Below are 18,310 nucleotides of genomic sequence, written 5' to 3'. Positions count from 1 at the left end.
CCAAATTCTACCAAATATACAAAGAGCTGGTACCATTTCTCTTGAAACTATTCCAAAAAAAAAAAAAAAAATACTTATGTATTCCTAAGCAAAAAGAAGAAAGCTGGAGACATCACACTGCCCAACTTCAAACTATACTTCAGCGCTACAGTAACCAAAACAGCATGGTACTGGTACAAAAACAGTCACACAGACCAATGCAACAGACCATAAAACTCATTTTATGAGGCCAATATCATCCTGATACCAAAACCTAACAAAGATACAACAAAAAAGAAAACTTCAGGCCAATATCCCTGATGAACATAAAGACAAAAATCCTCAAGAAAATACTAGCAAACGAATTCCTGCAGCACATCAAAAATCTTACCTACCATGACCAAATAGGCTTTAGCCCTGGGATGCAAGGTTGGTTCATCATATGCAAATCAATAAATGTGTTTCATCACATAAACAGAACTAAAGACAAAAACTACATGGTATCTCAAATGATGCAGAAAAGGCTTTCATTAAAATTTAACACTGTTCATATTAAAAAGTCTCAATAAATTAGGTATTGACAGACCATACCTCCAAATAATAAGAGCCATCTATGACAGACCCACAGCCAACATCATGTGGAATGTGCAAAAGCTAGAAACATTCTCCCTGAAAACTGGTGCAAGACGAAGATGCCCTTTCTCACTGACTCCTATTTGACATAGTATTGAAAGTCCTGGCCAGGGCAATCAGGCAAGAGGAAGAAATGTAATCCAAATAGGAAGAGAGGAAGTCAAACTATCCCTATTTGCAGATGACAGGATTCTATATCTATAAAACTACATAGTCTTGGCGTAAAAGCTTCTTAAGCTGATAAACAACTTCAGCAAAGTCTCAGGATACAAAATCAATGTGTAAAAATTACTACCACTCCTATACACAAAAAAACAGTCAAGCCAAGAGCTACATGAGTAATGCAATCCCATTCCCAGTTGCAGTAAATAAATAAACAAACAAACACACAAACTACTTAGGAATACAGCTAACCAGGAAGGTGAAAGATCTCTTTACAAGAAGTACAAAATACTGCTCAAATAAATCGAAGATTACACAAACAAATGGAAAAAAAAAAAATATCCATGCTCATGGATAGGAAGCATCAATATTGTAAAAATGGTCATACTGCCCAGAGTAATTTATAGATCTAATGCTATTCCTATTAAACTACCATTGAGATTCTTCACAGAACTAGAAAAAACAATTTTAAAATTCATGTGGAACCAAAAAAGAGTCCAAATAGCCAAGGTAATCCTAAGCAAAAATAAGAAAACTGGAGACATCATGCTGCCCAACTTCAGACTATACTGCAGGGCTACGGTAACCAAAACAGCATGCCACTGGTACAAAAACAGGCACACAGACCATTGCAACAGAATAGAGAACCCAGAAATAAAGCCACACACCTACAACTATCTGATCCTCAACAAACCTAACTCAAGCAATGGGAAAAGGACTCCTGTTCAATAAATGGTGCTGAGATAACTGGCTAGCCACATGCAGAAGATTAAAACTTGACTCCTTGCCTACATCATATACAAACATTAACTTAAGATGGATTAAAAACTTAAATGTAAAACCCCTAAATATAAAAACCCTGGAAGACAACCTAGGCAATACCATTCTGGACATAGGAGTGGGCAAAGATTTTATTAAGAAGACACCAAAAGCAATTGCAACAAATGCAAACATTGACAAATGGGATCTAATTAAACTAAAGAGTTCATACATAGCAAAAGAAACTATCAACAGAGTGCACAGACAACATACAAAATGGGAGAACATTTTTGCAAACTGCGTCTGACAAAGGTCCAATATCCAGCATCTATAAGGAACTTAAATTTACAAGAAAAATCAAACAACCTCATTGAAAAATGAGCAAGGCACATGAACAGTTACCACAAGAAGACACAGATGTGATCAACAAGCATATGAAAAAAAAAGCTCAACTTTACGAATAGTTAGAGAAATGCAAATCAAAACCACAATGAGATACCATCTCACACCGGTCAGAATGGCTATTAAAACATCAAAAAATAACAGATACTGGTATGGTTGCAGAGAAAAGGGAATGCTTTTACACTGCTGATGGGAACGGAAACTAGTTCAGCCACTAGTGGAAAGCAGTTTGGATTCTCAAAGAACTCAAAACAGGAGTGCCATTTAACCCAGAAAATCCCATCACTGGATATATAACGAAGTAATAGAAATCGTTCTATTATAAAGACACATGCACTCACATGTTCATCGCAACATTTATTCACAATGACGAAGACATAGATCAACCTAGATGCCCATCAACGGTGGACTGGATAAAGAAAATATGGTACATATACACCATGGAATACTATGCAGCCATAAAAAAGAACAAGATCATGTCCTTTGCAGGAACACAGATAGAGCCAGTGGTGATTATCCTTAGCAAACTAACAGAGAAACAGAAAAGCAAATACTTCATGTTCTTACTTATAAGTGGGAGCTAAATGATGAGAACACATGGACATGTAGAGGGAAACTACAGACACTGGGGCCTATCAGAGGGTGGAGGTTAGGAGGAGGGAGAGGATCAGGAAAAATAACTGATGGATACTAGGCTTAATACTTGGGTTGAAAATAATCTGTACAACAAACCCCAATGACACAAGTTTACCTACATAACAAACCTGTACATGTACCCCTGAACTTAAAAGTTAAGTAAAAAATAAATTCAAAAAAATTTTACAAAGAGAATATGGAACAAAATGTAATAGTGAAAATAACTAAAATTCATGTAATTTGAATCCCAGAGAGAACAGGAAAGACAGAAATAATATTTGAAGAGATGATAGCTAGAAATTTTCAAAACTAGCAAAAGTTCTATAGATTAAAGAAACACCATACATCACAAGCATGATAATGCAAAAACATCTACAAAATCCAAGAAAATCTAAGAAAAATTCTCACAACAGAGATTGTCCTCAAGAATAGCAATAAGATAACTGACTTTTCAACAGATGTGATAGAAATCGAGAGACATGGACTATCTTCAAAGTGCTGAAAAGAAAAGAAACAAACTGTCAACTAAGAATTGTGTGCTCAGCGAAATGTTCTTCAAGAAGGAGAGTTAAATACGTACATTTTCAGATGAAAACTGAGAAAATTACCATTGACAGAATTAATCCAAATCCCAAAAAAGAAGGAAAAATCATCCTAGAATAAAGTTTGGAACTATGGAAAGGGTAAATATGGGAGAAAATCTAATGAATATAAACTTCTAAAAATAATGATAATGGCTTTAAATTGTTTAAGGAGACTTGAAATACGAGCCAGCAATACTATACATTTAGGAAGAGTGTAAATGGAGTTGAAATATTCTAAGGTTCTTACATTATAGAAATAGGATACTAATTTATGGTAGAGGGTGGCAGTTCTCAGATACGTTACAATGTCTGGGCTGGGCACTACAGTAAACTAAAAGATTCTATTGCTGCCAAACTAATGGAGTGGGGAAGTGGAATAATAAAATGTAATTAATTCCAGTTAATAAGCAAAGAGAATAGGAATAAAAAGAGAGATAGGTGTTTTTTTAAAGGCAAGGAAAATAGGATATACTAAGGTGGTTGATATAAACCCAGATACCTTAGTAATTACATTAAATTTTGCTGTACTACATGCTATAATTTTAAGACAATGATTTACCAGAGATTAACTAAATGAATCCACAATTATATGCTTTTAACCAAAGAGATTCATAAAATACAAGAGTACAGAATGGTTGTAAATAAAAGGATAGAAAATACGTATACCATGGAAGTGCTAACTAAAAACATGCTGGTAATATCAGATATAGTAGAATTTAATGTGAAACAGATGATTACAGATTAAAAGGCAGTTTTCATAATGATAAAAAATTATGTTTGCTCAAAATATATGACAGTTCTAAATTTGTAAGCACTCAAAAACAAAGACTCAATATAAAATGTGATAGCACTGAATGGCAGAACAGATAAATGCACCATTATAATAGGAAATATGAGCAGGTTGCCCTCAGTAAATAAAATAGCAACCAGAAAATAAAAACAGTAAGTTAAGATGCAGTATTTGAATAATGCAGTTAAGAAATCTCTTAAGGGACATCCATAGAATACTAATACCGAAGACCTTCAAAATATGCATTAAGTACACAGGATAGATTTCTGAAATTGACCAACTCAAAAAAAGCAACTCTCAGATTATGAAAGGATTGAAATTATTCAGATTATGTTCTTTGATGACAGTGAAAATTATTCTAGAAATCAATAACAAAAAGGTCACTAGAAAATCCCCAGCTTTTTCTAAGTTAAGTGGTATGCCTCTAAATGTTACTCAGAGGTCAAAGAACTCACAATGAAAATTAGAATATATTTTCAAATGATTAATAAAGAAAATAACATAACCTCGGCATTGCCTTTAAGGTGATTCTTAGAGGGAAAACTGTAATCTTAAGAGTATTAGGAAAAAAAGTCTAAAAATAATGATGTCTTAGAATTTGCTGAAGAGGTTAGAAAAAGGACAGCAAACTAAACCCAAAATCATATAACACCTCGGGATCAGAGCACACTCAGTGAGAGACAGCAAGCATTACAAACGCAAGATTAGATACCTATTCCCCATGTATTCCAGATACTGAAGCAAACAAAATTAAACTATGTATAGGTAGTCCTTCCTTTGTATGAAGTGTAAGATTATAAAAATGACCTTGCAAGCTGAAACTGTACAAAATTATCTTAATAATAAATGGAGAATAATTATGATATTTCTGTGACCTTTAATTTGTTTGTTTGTTTGTTTGTTTTTGTGTTTGTTTTGAGACAGAGTCTCTCTCTGTCGCCCAGGCTGGAGTGGCTTGATCTTGGCTCACTGTAACCTCCGCTTCCTGGGTTCAAGCAATTCTTCTGCCTCAGCCTCCTGAGTAACTGGGACTACAGGCATGCTCCACCATGCCCGGCTAATTTTTGTATTTTTAGTAGAGACAGGGTTTCACCATATTGGCCAGGCTGGTCTAGAACTCCTGACCTCGTGATACACCCACCTTGGCCTCCCAAAGTGCTGGGATTACAGGCGTGAGCCACCGCACCTGGCTAAAAATTTTGTTAAGACCCTAAAAACAGTCTTACTGTCAGTTATAGTTATATTGCTTGTTATAACTACATTTTTAACAAAGAAATACGACACTTTAATTCTCAGTGTTTCTGATATTTTAAAGTACAGTGTACTAAATATTAATTTTACTATTTTTTCATTTCATTTTACAATCAATTTAAAGGATTAGGATAATTGATATGTTATGATGCAGATAACAATATGAAAATGATGGAATATTATGTCATCTTTAAAATATTTGCAGAAAACTTTTTAGAATATGAGAGAATGCGTATGTCTCAATACTACAGTTAAAAAGACAGATTATAGCATTAGCAATACAGTATGTCATTGGTCTATTTTTTCTTTTTTAAAATTTGTTATTTGTTTTTTTTTTTTTATATATACTTTACATTCTGGGGTACATTTGCACAACGTGCAGGTTTGTTACATATGTATACATGTGCCATGTTGGTGTGCTGCACCCATTAACTCGTCATTTACATTAGGTATATCTCCTAATGCTATCCTTCCCCCCGCCCTCTACCCCACAACAGGCCCCGGTGTGTGATGTTCCCCTTCCTGTATCCAAGTGTTCTCATTGTTCATATCCACCTATGAGTGAGAACATACGGTGTTTGGTTTTCTGTTCTTGCGATAGTTTGCTGAGAATGATGGTTTCCAGCTGCCTCCACGTCCCTACAAAGGACACAAACTCATCCTTTTTTATGGCTGCATAGTATTCCATGGTGTATATGTGCCACATTTTCTTAATCCAGTCTGTCATTGATGGACATTTGGGTTGATTCCAAGTCTTTGCTATTGTGAATAGTGCTGCAATAAACATACGTGTGCATGTGTCTTTATAGCAGGATGATTTATAATCTTTTGGGTATATACTCAATAATGGGATGGCTGGATCAAATGGTATTTTTAGTTCTAGATCCTTGAGGAGTCGCCACACTGTATTTCACAATGGTTGAACTAGTTTACAGTCCCACCAACAGTGTGAAAGTGTTCCTATTTCTCCACATCCTCTCCAGCACCTGTTGTTTCCTGACTTTTTAATGATTGCCATTCTAACTGGAGTGAGATGGTATCTCATTGTGGTTTTGATTTGCATTTCTCTGATGGCTAGTGATGATGAGCATTTTTTCATGTGTCTGTTGGCTGCATAAATGTCTACTTTTGAGAAGTGTCTGTTCATATCCTTTGCCCACTTTTTGATGGGGTTTTTTTTTGTCTTGTAAATTTGTTTGAGTTCTTTGTAGGTTCTTGATGTTAGCCCTTTGTCAGATGAGTAGATTGCAAAAATTTTCTCCCATTCTGTAGGTTGCCTGTTCACTCTGATGGTAGTTTCTTTGGCTGTTCCAAAGCTCTTTAGTTTAATTAGATCCCATTTGTCAATTTTGGCTTTTGCTGCCGTTGCTTTTGGTGTTTTAGACATGAAGTCCTTGCCCATGCCTATGTCCTGAATGGTACTACCTAGGTTTTCTTCTAGGGTTTTTATGCTTTTAGGTCTAACATTTAAGTCTCTAATCCATCTTGAATTAATTTTTGTATAAGGAGTAAGGAAAGGATCCAGTTTCAGCTTTCTACTTATGGCTATCCAGTTTTCCCAGCACCATTTATTAAATAGGGAATCCTTTCCCCATTTCTTGTTTTTGTCAGGTTTGTCAAAGATCAGATGGCTGTGGATGTGTGGTATTATTTCGGAGGGCTCTGTTCATTCCATTGGTCTATATCTCTGTTTTGGTACCAGTACCATGCTGTTTTGGTTACTGTAGCCTTGTAGTATAGTTTGAAGTCAGGTAGCGTGATGCCTCCAGCTTTGTTCTTTTGACTTAGGATTGTCTTGGCAATGTGGGCTCTTTTTTGGTTCCATATGAACTTTAAAGCAGTTTTTTCCAATTCTGTGAAGAAAGTCATTGGTAGCTTGATGGGGATGGCATTGAATCTAGAAATAACCTTGGGCAGTATGGCCATTTTCACCATATTGATTCTTCCTATCCATGAGCATGGTATGTTCTTCCATTTGTTTGTGTCTTCTTTTATTTCACTGAGCAGTGGTTTGTAGTTCTCCTTGAAGAGGTCCTTTACATCCCTTGTAAGTTGGATTCCTAGGTATTTTATTCTCTTTGAAGCTATTGTGAATGGGAGTTCATTCATGATTTGGCTGTTTGTCTGTTACTGGTATATAAGAATGCTTGTGATTTTTGCACATTGATTTTGTATCCTGAGACTTTGCTGAAGTTTCTTATCAGCTTAAGGAGATTTTGGGCTGAGACCATGGGGTTTTCTAAATATACAATCGTGTCATCTGCAAACAGGGACAATTTGACTTCTTCTTTTCCTAATTGAATGCCCGTTATTTCTTTCTCTTGCCTGATTGCCCTAGCCAGAACTTCCAACACTATGTTGAATAGGAGTGGTGAGAGAGGGCATCCCTGTCTTGTGCCAGTTTTTAAGGGGAATGCTTCCAGTTTTTGCCCATTCAGTATGATATTGGCTGTGGGTTTGTCATAAATAGCTGTTATTATTATTATTATTATTTATTTTTTTTTATTATACTTTATGTTCTAGGGTACATGTGCATGACGTTTATATCATGTATAACTCCCCAATGCAATCCCTCCCTCCTCCCCCCTCCCCATGATAGGCCCCAGTGTGTGATGTTCCCCTTCCTGAGTCCAAGTGATCTCATTGTTCAGTTCCCACCTATGAGTGAGAACATGCGGTGTTTGGTTTTCTCTTCTTGTGATAGTTTGCTAAGAATGATGGATTCCAGCTGCATCCATGTCCCTACAAAGGACGCAAACTCATCCTTTTTTATGGCTGCATAGTATTCCATGGTGTATATGTGCCACATTTTCTTAATCCAGTCTGTCACAGATGGACATTTGGGTTGATTCCAAGTCTTTGCTATTGTGAATAGTGCCGCAATAAACATACGTGTGCATGTGTCTTTGTAGTAGAGTATTTTATAATCCTTTGGTATATACCCAGTAGTGGGATGGCTGGGTCATATGGTACATCTAGTTCTAGATCCTTGAGGAATCGCCATACTGTTTTCCATAATGGTTGAACTAGTTTACAATCCCACAACAGTGTAAAAGTGATCCTATTTCTCCACATCCTCTCCAACACCTGTTGTTTCCTGACTTTTTAATGATTGCCATTCTAACTGGAGTGAGATGGTATCTCATTGTGGTTTTGATTTGCATTTCTCTGATGGCGAGTGATGATGAGCATTTTTTCATGTGTCTGTTGGCTGTATGGATGTCTTCTTTTGAGAAATGTCTGTTCATATCCTTTCCCCACTTTTTGATGGGGTTGTTTGTTTTTTTCTTGTATATTTGTTTGAGTTCTTTGTAGATTCTGGATATTAGCCCTTTGTCAGATGAGTAGGTTGCAAAAATTTTCTCCCATTCTGTAGGTTGCCTGTTCACTCTGATGGTAGTTTCTTTTGCTGTGCAAAAGCTCTTTAGTTTAGTTAGATCCCATGTGTCAATTTTTGCTTTTGCTGCAGTTGCTTTTGGTGTTTTAGACATGAAGTCCTTGCCCATGCCTATGTCCTGAATGGTACTACCTAGATTTTCTTCTAGGGTTTTTATGGTATTAGGTCTAACATTTAAGTCTCTGATCCATCTTGAATTAATTTTCGTATAAGGGGTAAGGAAAGGATCCAGTTTCAGCTTTCTACTTGTGGCTAGCCAATTTTCCCAGCACCATTTATTAAATAGGGAATCCTTTCCCCATTTCTTGTTTTTGTCAGGTTTGTCAAAGATCAGATGGCTGTAGATGTGTGGTATTATTTCTGAGGACTCTGTTCTGTTCCATTGGTCTATATCTCTGTTGTGGTACCAGTACCATGCTGTTTTGGTTACTGTAGCCTTGTAGTATAGTTTGAAGTCAGGTAGCGTGACGCCTCCAGCTTTGTCCTTTTGACTTAGGATTGTCTTGGCAATGCGGGCTCTTTTTTGGTTCCATATGAACTTTAAAGCCGTTTTTTCCAATTCTGTGAAGAAACTCATTGGTAGCTTGATGGGGATGGCATTGAATCTATAAATAACCTTGGGCAGTATGGCCATTTTCATGATATTGATTCTTCCTATCCATGAGCATGGTATGTTCTTCCATTTGTTTGTGTCCTCTTTGATTTCACTGAGCAGTGGTTTGTAGTTCTCCTTGAAGAGGTCCTTTACATCCCTTGTAAGCTGGATTCCTAGGTATTTTATTCTCTTTCAAGCAATTGTGAATGGAAGTTCATTCCTGATTTGGCTCTCTGCTTGTCTGTTACTGGTGTATAAGAATGCTTGTGATTTTTGCACATTAATTTTGTATCCTGAGACTTTGCTGAAGTTGCTTATCAGCTTAAGGAGATTTTGGGCTGAGACAATGGGGTTTTCTAAATATACAATCATGTCATCTGCAAACAGGGACAATTTGACTTCTTCTTTTCCTAACTGAATACCCTTGATTTCTTTCTCTTGCCTGATTGCCCTAGCCAGAATTTCCAACACTATGTTGAATAGGAGTGGTGAGAGAGGGCATCCCTGTCTTGTGCCAGTTTTCAAAGGGAATTTTTCCAGTTTTTGCCCATTCAGTATGATATTAGCTGTGGGTTTGTCATAAATAGCTCTTATTATTTTGAGGTACGTTCCATCAATACCGAATTTATTGAGCGTTTTTAGCATAAAGGGCTGTTGAATTTTGTCAAAAGCCTTTTCTGCATCTATTGAGATAATCATGTGGTTCTTGTCTTTGGTTCTGTTTATATGCTGGATTACGTTTGTTGATTTGCGAATGTTGAACCAGCCTTGCATCCCAGGGATGAAGCCCACTTGATCATGGTGGATAAGCTTTTTGATGTGCTGCTGAATCCGGTTTGCCAGTATTTTATTGAGAATTTTTGCATCGATGTTCATCAGGGATATTGGTCTAAAATTCTCTTTTTTTATTGTGTCTCTGCCAGGCTTTGGTATCAGGATGATGTTGGCCTCATAAAATGAGTTAGGGAGGATTCCCTCTTTTTCTATTGATTGAAATAGTTTCAGAAGGAATGGTACCAGCTCCTCCTTGTACCTCTGGTAGAATTCAGCTGTGAATCCATCTGGTCCTGGCCTTTTTTTGGTGGGTAGGCTATTAATTGTTGCCTCAATTTCAGAGCCTGCTATTGGTCTATTCAGGGATTCAACTTCTTCCTGGTTTAGTCTTGGGAGAGTGTAAACTGGATAAAGAGTCAAGACCCATCAGTCTGCTGTATTCAGGAGACCCATCTCACATGCAGAGACATACATAGGCTCAAAACAAAGGGATGGAGGAAGATCTACCAAGCAAATGGAGAACAAAAAAAAGCAGGGATTGCAATCCTAGTCTCTGATAAAACAGACTTTAAACCATCAAAGATCAAAAGAGACAAAGAAGGCCATTACATAATGGTAAAGGGATCAATTCAACAGGAAGAGCTAACTCTCCTAAATATATATGCACCCGCCGGGCGCGGTGGCTCAAGCCTGTAATCCCAGCACTTTGGGAGGCCGAGACGGGCGGATCACGAGGTCAGGAGATCGAGACCATCCTGGCTAACATGGTGAAACCCCGTCTCTACTAAAAAATACAAAAAACTAGCCGGGCGAGGTGGCGGGCGCCTGTAGTCCCAGCTACTCGGGAGGCTGAGGCAGGAGAATGGCGTAAACCCGGGAGGCGGAGCTTGCAGTGAGCTGAGATTCGGCCACTGCACTCCAGCCTGGGCGACAGAGCGAGACTCCGTCTCAAAAAAAAAAAAAAAAAAAAAATATATATATATATATATGCACCCAATACAGGAGCACCCAGATTCATAAAGCAAGTCCTTAGAGACCTACAAAGAGACTTAGACTCCCATACAATCATAATGGGAGACTTCAACACTCCACTGTCAACATTAGACAGATCAACGAGACAGAAAGTTAACAAGGATATCCAGGAATTGAACTCATCTCTGCACCAAGCGGACCTAATAGACATCTATAGAACTCTCCACCCCAAATCAACAGAATATACATTCTTCTCAGCACCACATCGCACTTATTCCAAAATTGACCACATAATTGGAAGTAAAGCACTCCTCAGCAAATGTACAAGAACAGAAATTATAACAAACTGTCTCTCAGACCACAGTGCAATCAAACTAGAACTCAGGACTAAGAAACTCAATCAAAACCGCTCAACTACATGGAAACTGAACAACCTGCTCCTGAATGACTACTGGGTACATAACGAAATGAAAGCAGAAATAAAGATGTTCTTTGAAACCAATGAGAACAAAGATACAACATACCAGAATCTCTGGGACACATTTAAAGCAGTGTGTAGAGGGAAATTTATAGCACTAAATGCCCACAAGAGAAAGCAGGAGAGATCTAAAATTGACACTCTAACATCACAATTAAAAGAACTAGAGAGGCAAGAGCAAACACATTCAAAAGCTAGCAGAAGGCAAGAAATAACTAAGATCAGAGCAGAACTGAAGGAGATAGAGACACAAAAAACCCTCTAAAAAATCAATGAATCCAGGAGTTGGTTTTTTGAAAAGATCAACAAAATTGACAGACCGCTAGCAAGACTAATAAAGAAGAAAAGAGAGAGGAATCAAATAGTCGCAATAAAAAATGATAAAGGGGATATCACCACCGACCCCACAGAAATACAAACAACCATCAGAGAATACTATAAATGCCTCTACACAAATCAACTAGAAAATCTAGAAGAAATGGATAATTTGCTGTTATTATTTTGAGATCCATTCCATCAATACCAAATATATTGAGAGTTTTTAGCATGAAGGGCTGCTGAATTTTGTCAAAGGCCTTTTCTGCATCTATTGAGATAATCTTGTGGGTTTTGTCTTTGGTTCTGTTTATATGCTGGATTATGTTTATTGATTTGCATATGTTGAATGAGCCTTGCATCCCAGGGATGAAGCCCACTTGATCATGGTGGATAAGCTTTTTGATGTGCTGCTGGATTCAGTTTGCCAGTAATTTGTTGAGAATTTTTGCATCAGTGTTCATCAGGGATATTGGTCTAAAATTCTGGTTTTTTGTTGTGTCTCTGCCAGGCTTTGGTATCAGGATGATGTTGGCCTCATACAATGAGTTAGGTAGGATTCCCTCTTTTTCTGTTGATTGGAATAGCTTCAGAAGGAATGGTACCAGCTCCTCTTTGTACCTCTGGTAGAATTTGACTGTGTATCCATCTGGTCCTGGACCTTTTTGGGTTGGTAGGCTATTAATTATTGCCTCAATTTCAGAACCTATTGGTCTATTCAGGGATTCAACTTCTTCCTTGTTTAGTCTTGGGAGAGTGTATGTGTCCAGGAATTTATCCATTTCTTCTAGGTTTTCTAGTTTATTTGCATAGAGGTGTTTATAATATTCTCTGATGGTAGTTTGTATTTCTGTGGGTTCGTTGGTGATATCCCCTTTATCATTTTTTATTGCATCTATTTGATTCTTCTCTCTTTTCTTCCTTATTAGTCTTGCTAGCGGTGTATCAATTTTGTTGATCTTATCAGAAAACCAGCTCCTGGATTCGCTGATTTTTTGAAAGATTTTTTATGTCTCTATCTCCTTCAGTTCTGCTCTGATCTTAGTCATTTTTTGCCTTCTGCTAGCTTTTGAATGTGTTTCCTCTTCTTTGGTCTATTTTTAATGGAAAGTAAAAATTCTGCTAGAAAATATATTACAGAATTAATAATGGTTTTTTTCAGAGGACTTGGGGTATCTTTTCTAAAACTTGTTATATTTCTCTATTGATCATTTTCTCTATTAGGTAAACATTTCATATAGGAAAAATAAATATTGTAGAAAACACTGTTAGATATTTAAAGGTAAAACTTCTATCTTAACCAATACTTGTAAGTTTTTTAATTAGAGAATAATTTTCAAGCTCTGTCCTTTTTTAGAGTAATTAATTTTTTTGTTTCTAAAGTGTTTACCCCCTCAGTTTTATTGTGTTTGATGAACTTTGTTTACAATAAATATGTTCTGACGTTAAGATTTAAGTTTTCTTGTTTCAAAGGAGATTTGTAATATTAGCAAATCATTCATTCACCTCTAAATGTTTTAGGTAGATGGTTGTAGTTTATTTTGTTATTTTCACTTTGAAATGTATTTACTATATTTTCTGCTTATAGTTTTATTAAATAAGAGTGTTTTCTGAAAATGTACCTTTTTTCTCTTAAGTATTATTTTAAATTAAAACAATCATTCCTTTAAGTTGTACCTTCCTTGCCTTTTTTTTTGTAGTTGTTTTAAAGCATGAAATATCTGCAGTTTACTTTAATGTTAAGATTAAAGTCGAATTTAAGCCTTTCAATGTTATTGTTGAGCTTATATAAGGATGTGCTGAAAAATAAAGTTTCTGATATCTTGGTTTTATAGCCAGCGACCATTTTCTTCTAGTAAGAAGTCCAGTGAGTTTTGTGAAACACACTGAAGAAAATAGCAAATAACTCTACAAGATTTAATATGTAATTTTCATTTAATTAACTGGATATACGTAGCTATTTTAGAATTTTTCTGAATGGCTTGTTTTATTATTTAATAAGGGATAATACCTGAATTTTACTCTTTTGAAAAATTTTTGAAAAATTTTGAAAACTTAAATCCTCTCTAGGACAAACTGAATCATGCTTCAATTAATTGTGATTGATTTAATGCATTTGAAATTGTTACATAATCTTTTTATTCTTACAGCACAGTATTTAATGGTAAACACTTCTAATTTTTTATTTGAAGTCTACTTAAAAATGGTTTTGTGTAAAGAGTTGTTGTTGATCCAAATGTTTATTTAATTGACCTCAAAACAGTAATTACTGTTACTAAAATGACTTGAGACTATCGAGTTATCTGTTTGTTTCAAAGGTTGCACAGTGAATTAAAAGATGCTGTTGAAAAACAATTGGAGGCCTTTCCCCTTGGCACAGAGATAGGAACTGATACATATGCAGATGATGAAACAGTCAGAAACCTTCAAGAACAATTGCAACTAGCCAATGAAGTGAGTGTCATGTATTTTTAAAAATTATATTCTGAATTAACATACCTTTTAAAAATTCATGTTAATCATTATTTATGGATAACAAAATCATAAAATTGTAACATGATGATTTTCTACAGTTTACAAGAATCGTTACAGGTAGCAAAACTTGTAATAAATACTCTCACTGTTATAAATATACTTGCCAAATACCCTCACTGATTGTTAAAAATGTGTTTAATTAAATCATAAAGCTTTTAACATGATTTTTTTCTTATGAGAATATTATTTTCTTTCTTTTTTTCTTTTCTTTTTTTTTAATTATACTTTAAGTTGTAGGATACATGTGCAGAACGTGCAGATTTGTTATATAGATATCACGTGCCATGGTGGTTTGCTGCACCCATCAACCCGTCATCTACATTAGGTATTTCTCCTAATGCTATCCCTCCCCTAGCCCCCCACTCCATGACAGGCCCTGGTGTGTGATGTTCCCCTTTCTGTGTCCTTGTGTACTCATTGTTTAACTCCCAGTTATGAGTCAGAACATGCAGTGTTTGGTTTTCTGTTCCTGTGTTAGTTTACTGAGAATGATGGTTTCCAGCTGCATCCATGTCCCTACAAAGGACACAAACTCATCCTTTTTCATGGCTGCATAGTATTCCATGGTGTACATGTGCCACATTTTCTTTATCCAGTCTATCACTGATGGACATTTGGGTTGGTTCCAAGTCTTTGCTGTTGTGAATAGTGCTGCAATAAACATACATGTGCACGTGTCTTTATAAGACAATGATTTATAATTTTGGGGGTGTATACACAGTAATGGGATTGCTGGATCAAATGGAATTTCTGGTATATCCTTGAGGAATTGCCACACTGTCTTCCACAGTGGTTGAACTAATTTACACTCCCACCAACAGTGTAAAAGTGTTCCTATTTCTCCACATCCTCTCCAGCATCTGTTGTTTCCTGACTTTTTAATGATTGCCATTCTAACTGGTGTGAGATGGTATTCCATGGTCATTTTGATTTGCATTTCTCTGATGGCTAGTGATGATGAGCATTTTTTCAACAAACATATGAAAAAAAGCTCATCATCACTGGTCGTTTGAGCAGCTATGTTAAATATATCCTGTTTTCAACTGTAATTTTTTGTAAATTTTATTCTTAAGGGAATTTTATTTTAATTTACAATGTTACATCCCAGATGTTTCATATATTGTATGGGTTTAAATCCCCATTCTTCTACTTTTCAGCTGTGTGATCATAGAAAAAACTCTTGTGCCTCAGTTTCCTCATTTATAAATGGGGGCTACAAATTCTAAATTACAATTTTGATTTGGTAATTTTCTGAAAATTCAGTTTTATTTCCTGAAAATTCAGTTTTATTTCCTGAAAATTTGGTTTAAAAATTCTATAATTATGAAAGTGATACTTTAGGTATGTCAGACAGGCTATCTTTAGCTTGATAAGGAACATGTATTTAACACTAATTTTTTTTAATGTACGAATGGAAAGAATTTTTAAATGTGATGAAAGAAAGAAAGAATGAAAACATGCTGTTTGTTCTAGACTAGGAAAGATTAATAATTGATTTCATAGGAGTAAATAGAAATTAATTTAGGCTTATATGTCTAGCACATATGTAAGTTAATAAATTTGCTTGTTTATCAATATCATTATCATTACTGAACAGCAAGACTCACAAATAAGAATTAAAATTATGTGCAAAAGGTGCTGTGTAGTATAAATATATTGCTTTAGGAGCCAATAGCAGTAACACAGTACTAAATATCTAGCTTAATATTTTTAGTTTAAAATATTTTTCTGTTACAGTATGATTTGTAAAAATCTTTCTAGAAGTCAGTTTGGCAAGAAGAGTCTTAGAAATGTTTGCACTATTTGATGCAGTAATTAGATGATGACACCACATAGATTTTATGAATTTGTTCTAAAGAACTGAATATAAAAATTTTTGAATAAATATGTTCATTATAATATTTATTGTAATGAAACATTTGACATAGTTTAAAAATCTTAAATATGGAATCAGTTAAATTGTAGTTTGTCCAAATAATAAGCATACCATTTTTAAAAATTATGTAGTGTACATCATAATCACTTGAGGACTTTTTGAAACATGGATTTCTGCTCTGCCTCCCCATCCCACCACCACCCCAGTTTCTGATTCGAGAAGTCTGAGATAGAGCTCAGTAGTTTACATCTCTAACAGTTCTGAGGTGTTGCTGATGATGCTGGTCCTTTAAGAATCTGGGTTGTATAACTACTAGTCTAGGTGATTTTTGTCATCAGACAGGTCTGGAGAATCAGTGGGACATTTTGAGGTATGAGGCATTTTTACGACCATTTTACTGAAAAGAAAACTTGAGTCTTAAGAAAATGAAGTGAATTATCCAGGACCATTTGGCCAGGAATTAGAGATCGCACCCATATCTTCTGGCTCCAGATTCTGTGTTTATCTACAAATTTTAAAACCACTTTTAAAATTTTTAATTTGCCTTCAGTTTTTTTTTTTTTTTTTAAATTTTAGACAAAACTAATCTATTGTGTTAGGAACACAAGGAACTATTTATTTAGGAGAAGAGTATAGTAACTGGAAGAGATCACAAGAGGGGCACCTGGCTTCTGGGTGATGGTAATAATGTTCTCTCTCTTGAACTGGGTGCTGGTTACATGAGCGCACTTACTTTGTAAAAATGTACAATTTGTTCGTTTTCTGAATGCATGGTATACCTCAGTGTTCTCCAAGGTGCCTTACGTTTTTTGTATGTTACATATCTATCAGTATTTATTGTATTACAAATTAAAACTGAGACTTAAAAAAAAAAAAGTAGGAGCATAAGCACACAGTCCATTAGCCCTTAGAACAAGGATGACATCACATCATATAAACTCTAGAAAACTCCACTGTACATTTGTGGGAGGATGAGAGTAAAAATGGAGATAGTGTTAACATATTATTCTGAAGATAAATTTGACTTCAAGGACTTTTCAAAGTCTAAGAGTTTCTGTACCACACTTAGATAATACTATGTGCAAACAATAGTTAGTGACCTGAGAAAATTCTCATTATAAAATGGCAAGTAAAAATAGCCCGCTATATGGTCCCTAATTTTGTTAAAATAATTACAAAATTCTCTCCCAGCATCACATTTATAAACATGAATGCATCAACATTTAAAAAGATGACTGTATCTAGATGTTAACAGTGTTTATCATCAGGTAGTAAAATTATAGCTGATTCTGATTTTCTCTTGTTTTTCTCTGTATTTTCCTAATTTTCCACAATGAAAATTTATTACTTCTATGATCAGGAAAAAAACATTGTGCTTTACCAGGGGACAGTTTTCTTCTTCATCAGTTTCTAGAGCTTATACTTTCTTGTGGAACAAAGAACATGGTTTAAGTCTACATCTCTGTTAAGGATTTTAATTTTAGCTAAATCTGAGTAAAAACACAATTTCAAAATAAGGAACTTTATGTCTTCAGGTTTACTTTCTAATAAATTATTAATAAAACTTCATATCAAAAATATTATAACTATAATACCATCTTTACACAGTTCTGTTTTATTTTATGACTTTATAAGAATTTATTCTATAAAAGAAAAAGATCCATTTGTACTATACAGTAAATAGCCTGCTGATAATTTAATGAGTTATCCAATTTTTTTAATAGGAGAAAACTCAGGCTGTGGAACTCTGGCAGACTGTTTCTCAGGAGTTGGACAGACTACACAAGCTTTACCAGGAACATATGACTGAGGCCCAAATTCATGTATTTGAAAGTCAAAAACAAAAGGTAATCTTGGATTTCATTGTTTTCTTGTATATCGGTAAGAAATTGCACTCTGAAGAAACTGTTTTAGAGGGGAACACCTAAGACTCTACCCTATAGCATTTAGAATTTCTAATCACTTTATTATTTATGTTAATAATATATAGATCTTTGATGGTTACACTCTTGAAAGGTAAGATAATTAGAGAACTGGACAGTGATCATTTGGTTCTATAATGTTGTCAGCAATGAAAGCTCAATTTAGTGCTAAAAAGCAGCTTTAACATTTTGTATAAATAAACCTTCAAAGTTTTTATTTGCTTCATTTCCTACCTGACTTTTAAAACAA

The 18,310-nt window shown here is 35.2% G+C and overlaps 1 protein-coding gene across 6 annotated transcripts in view; it reads left to right on the top strand.

Annotated features, from left to right (window-relative positions):
* Positions 1 to 18,310, top strand: part of SCLT1 (sodium channel and clathrin linker 1) — a 217,097-nt gene that overhangs the window by 83,548 nt on the left and 115,239 nt on the right. For all 6 annotated transcript variants that reach the window (XR_004438129.1, XM_033215258.1, XM_033215257.1 and 3 more), the window contains 2 exons: positions 14,046 to 14,181; positions 17,863 to 17,985. Coding sequence is in view for 5 of the 6 variants with exons in the window: in XM_033215258.1 (XP_033071149.1) it covers positions 14,046 to 14,181; positions 17,863 to 17,985 (259 nt within the window). In the remaining variant the exon portion in view is untranslated. The remainder of the gene's footprint in view (positions 1 to 14,045; positions 14,182 to 17,862; positions 17,986 to 18,310) is intronic.

Source organism: Trachypithecus francoisi, unplaced genomic scaffold (assembly GCF_009764315.1).
Source record: "Trachypithecus francoisi isolate TF-2019V2 unplaced genomic scaffold, Tfra_2.0 Lachesis_group1, whole genome shotgun sequence".
In the NCBI taxonomy this organism is placed as follows: domain Eukaryota; kingdom Metazoa; phylum Chordata; class Mammalia; order Primates; family Cercopithecidae; genus Trachypithecus; species Trachypithecus francoisi.
This window is presented reverse-complemented; position numbering and strand designations above follow the sequence as displayed.